At 37.1% G+C, this 1,583-nt stretch overlaps 1 protein-coding gene across 1 annotated transcript; it reads left to right on the top strand.

Moving 5' to 3' along the window:
- Positions 1–957, top strand: LOC103741017 (olfactory receptor 4K3-like). The gene has a single exon (XM_008841709.1). The coding sequence runs from the start codon at positions 37–39 to the stop codon at positions 949–951; it is 915 nt and encodes a 304-aa protein (XP_008839931.1). The 5' UTR covers positions 1–36; the 3' UTR covers positions 952–957.
- The last annotated feature ends 626 nt before the right edge of the window (positions 958–1,583 follow it).

Raw genomic sequence — 1,583 nt, 5'->3', positions numbered from 1 at the left:
TGTCTCTTTCTGCATCATTAGAATACAGTGTGCTAAATGGAAGGAGCAAACCAGTCTATGGTATCTGAGTTTATTTTTCAGGGACTTTGTACCTCAAAGAAACTCCAGCTCTTCCTCTTCCTGCCATTTTCCACTCTCTATCTGATGACTGTTGTGGGCAACCTCTACATTGTGCTCTTAATCATCACTGACCTTCGTCTCCACTCTCCCATGTACTTTCTGTTAGCTAATCTCTCCTTCATTGACTTCTGTCTTTCCTCTGTAACAACACCCAAACTGACTACAGACCTCCTGCAAGAAAAGAAAACCATTTCCTTTGGTGGCTGTATGAGCCAGATCCTCTGTGTGCATTTCTTTGGAGGGGGTGAGATGGTGCTTCTTGTAACTATGGCCTATGACCGCTATGTGGCCATCTGCAAGCCACTCCATTATTCCAGCATCATGGACAGACAGAAGTGTATCTGGCTAGTTTTGATATCATGGATCATTGGCTTGGTACACGCCATTAGTCAGATGGTCCTGATTTTGGACTTACCTTTCTGTGGACCTAGAGTGGTGGACAGCTTTTTCTGTGACATTCCTTTGGTGTTGAAATTAGCCTGCATGAATACTGATACTCTGGGAAGCCTGATAAATGCTGACAGTGGTGTTTTAGCAACAACTTGCTTCATTCTCTTGCTAATCTCTTATATCTACATTCTATTTACTGTTCTTCATGCTAAAGGTGGGGGATCAAAAGCACTTTCTACCTGTACATCCCATATCATAGTGGTTGTGCTGTTCTTTGGGCCCTGCATTTTCATCTATCTGTGGCCAGTTAGCATCATTTGGGTGGACAAATTTCTTGCAGTGTTTTACACAGTAATCACTCCTCTCCTGAATCCAACCATTTATACGCTAAGAAATAAAGATATTAAGAATGCCATAAAGAAAACGATTACTCACATGTGATTCCTGAATAATTTGGATATCTCTTTGTAATCAGAAAATTCACTGTGTGCCACCAGTTCAGCAACATTTTGATGTATGACTTGACTGGCGTACACAGTTTATTTCTGCAAGCTTTGAGTGGCTATATGGTTTATAATTTTTCCTTTATGAAAAAACATTCAAAAGTCTAATTAGATTCTATTTAGAGTCTTACTGTTTACAGATAGTAGTAACTCAACATAAATATACCTTTGTGTGTTGAAAGATTAGACAATAATGTTACCATAAAAAAGTTGCTACAACTTATTAATCATTATCTTTGTTCCCAACACTGTGTATGCAGGTCACTTCGACTAGAGTGTGCATTATTAACAAAATCACTTTGAATTACTTATTATGCTCCCATTTACAAAAAATACAGAATTACATGCCCATTCTAATTCTAAGTTAGCTATGGATAATACTAATGATATATGAGGGATCTTTTGAACACAAAATGATAAATTAATCCAGTCATAATGCTATTGTCCTTGTCTTGATGATATTATCTCTGTCAGTTCTCAAATCTTGCTTTTACATATGAATTTAGAATTTCCTTTGTGTTTTCTCCTTAACTAATAAGGTGAGGTATTTACAATATTTTAAGATATTTT

This window comes from Nannospalax galili, unplaced genomic scaffold (genome assembly GCF_000622305.1).
Source record: "Nannospalax galili isolate Female #2095 unplaced genomic scaffold, S.galili_v1.0 scaffold481, whole genome shotgun sequence".
Classification (NCBI taxonomy): domain Eukaryota; kingdom Metazoa; phylum Chordata; class Mammalia; order Rodentia; family Spalacidae; genus Nannospalax; species Nannospalax galili.
Note: the sequence above shows the minus strand (reverse complement) of the source record. Positions and strands in the feature narration are given on the sequence as shown.

Bases quoted from the DNA above. Each gene is read 5' to 3' on its own strand.
- LOC103741017 (XM_008841709.1), top strand. From the start codon at position 37: ATGGAAGGAGCAAACCAGTCTATGGTATCTGAGTTTATTTTTCAGGGA.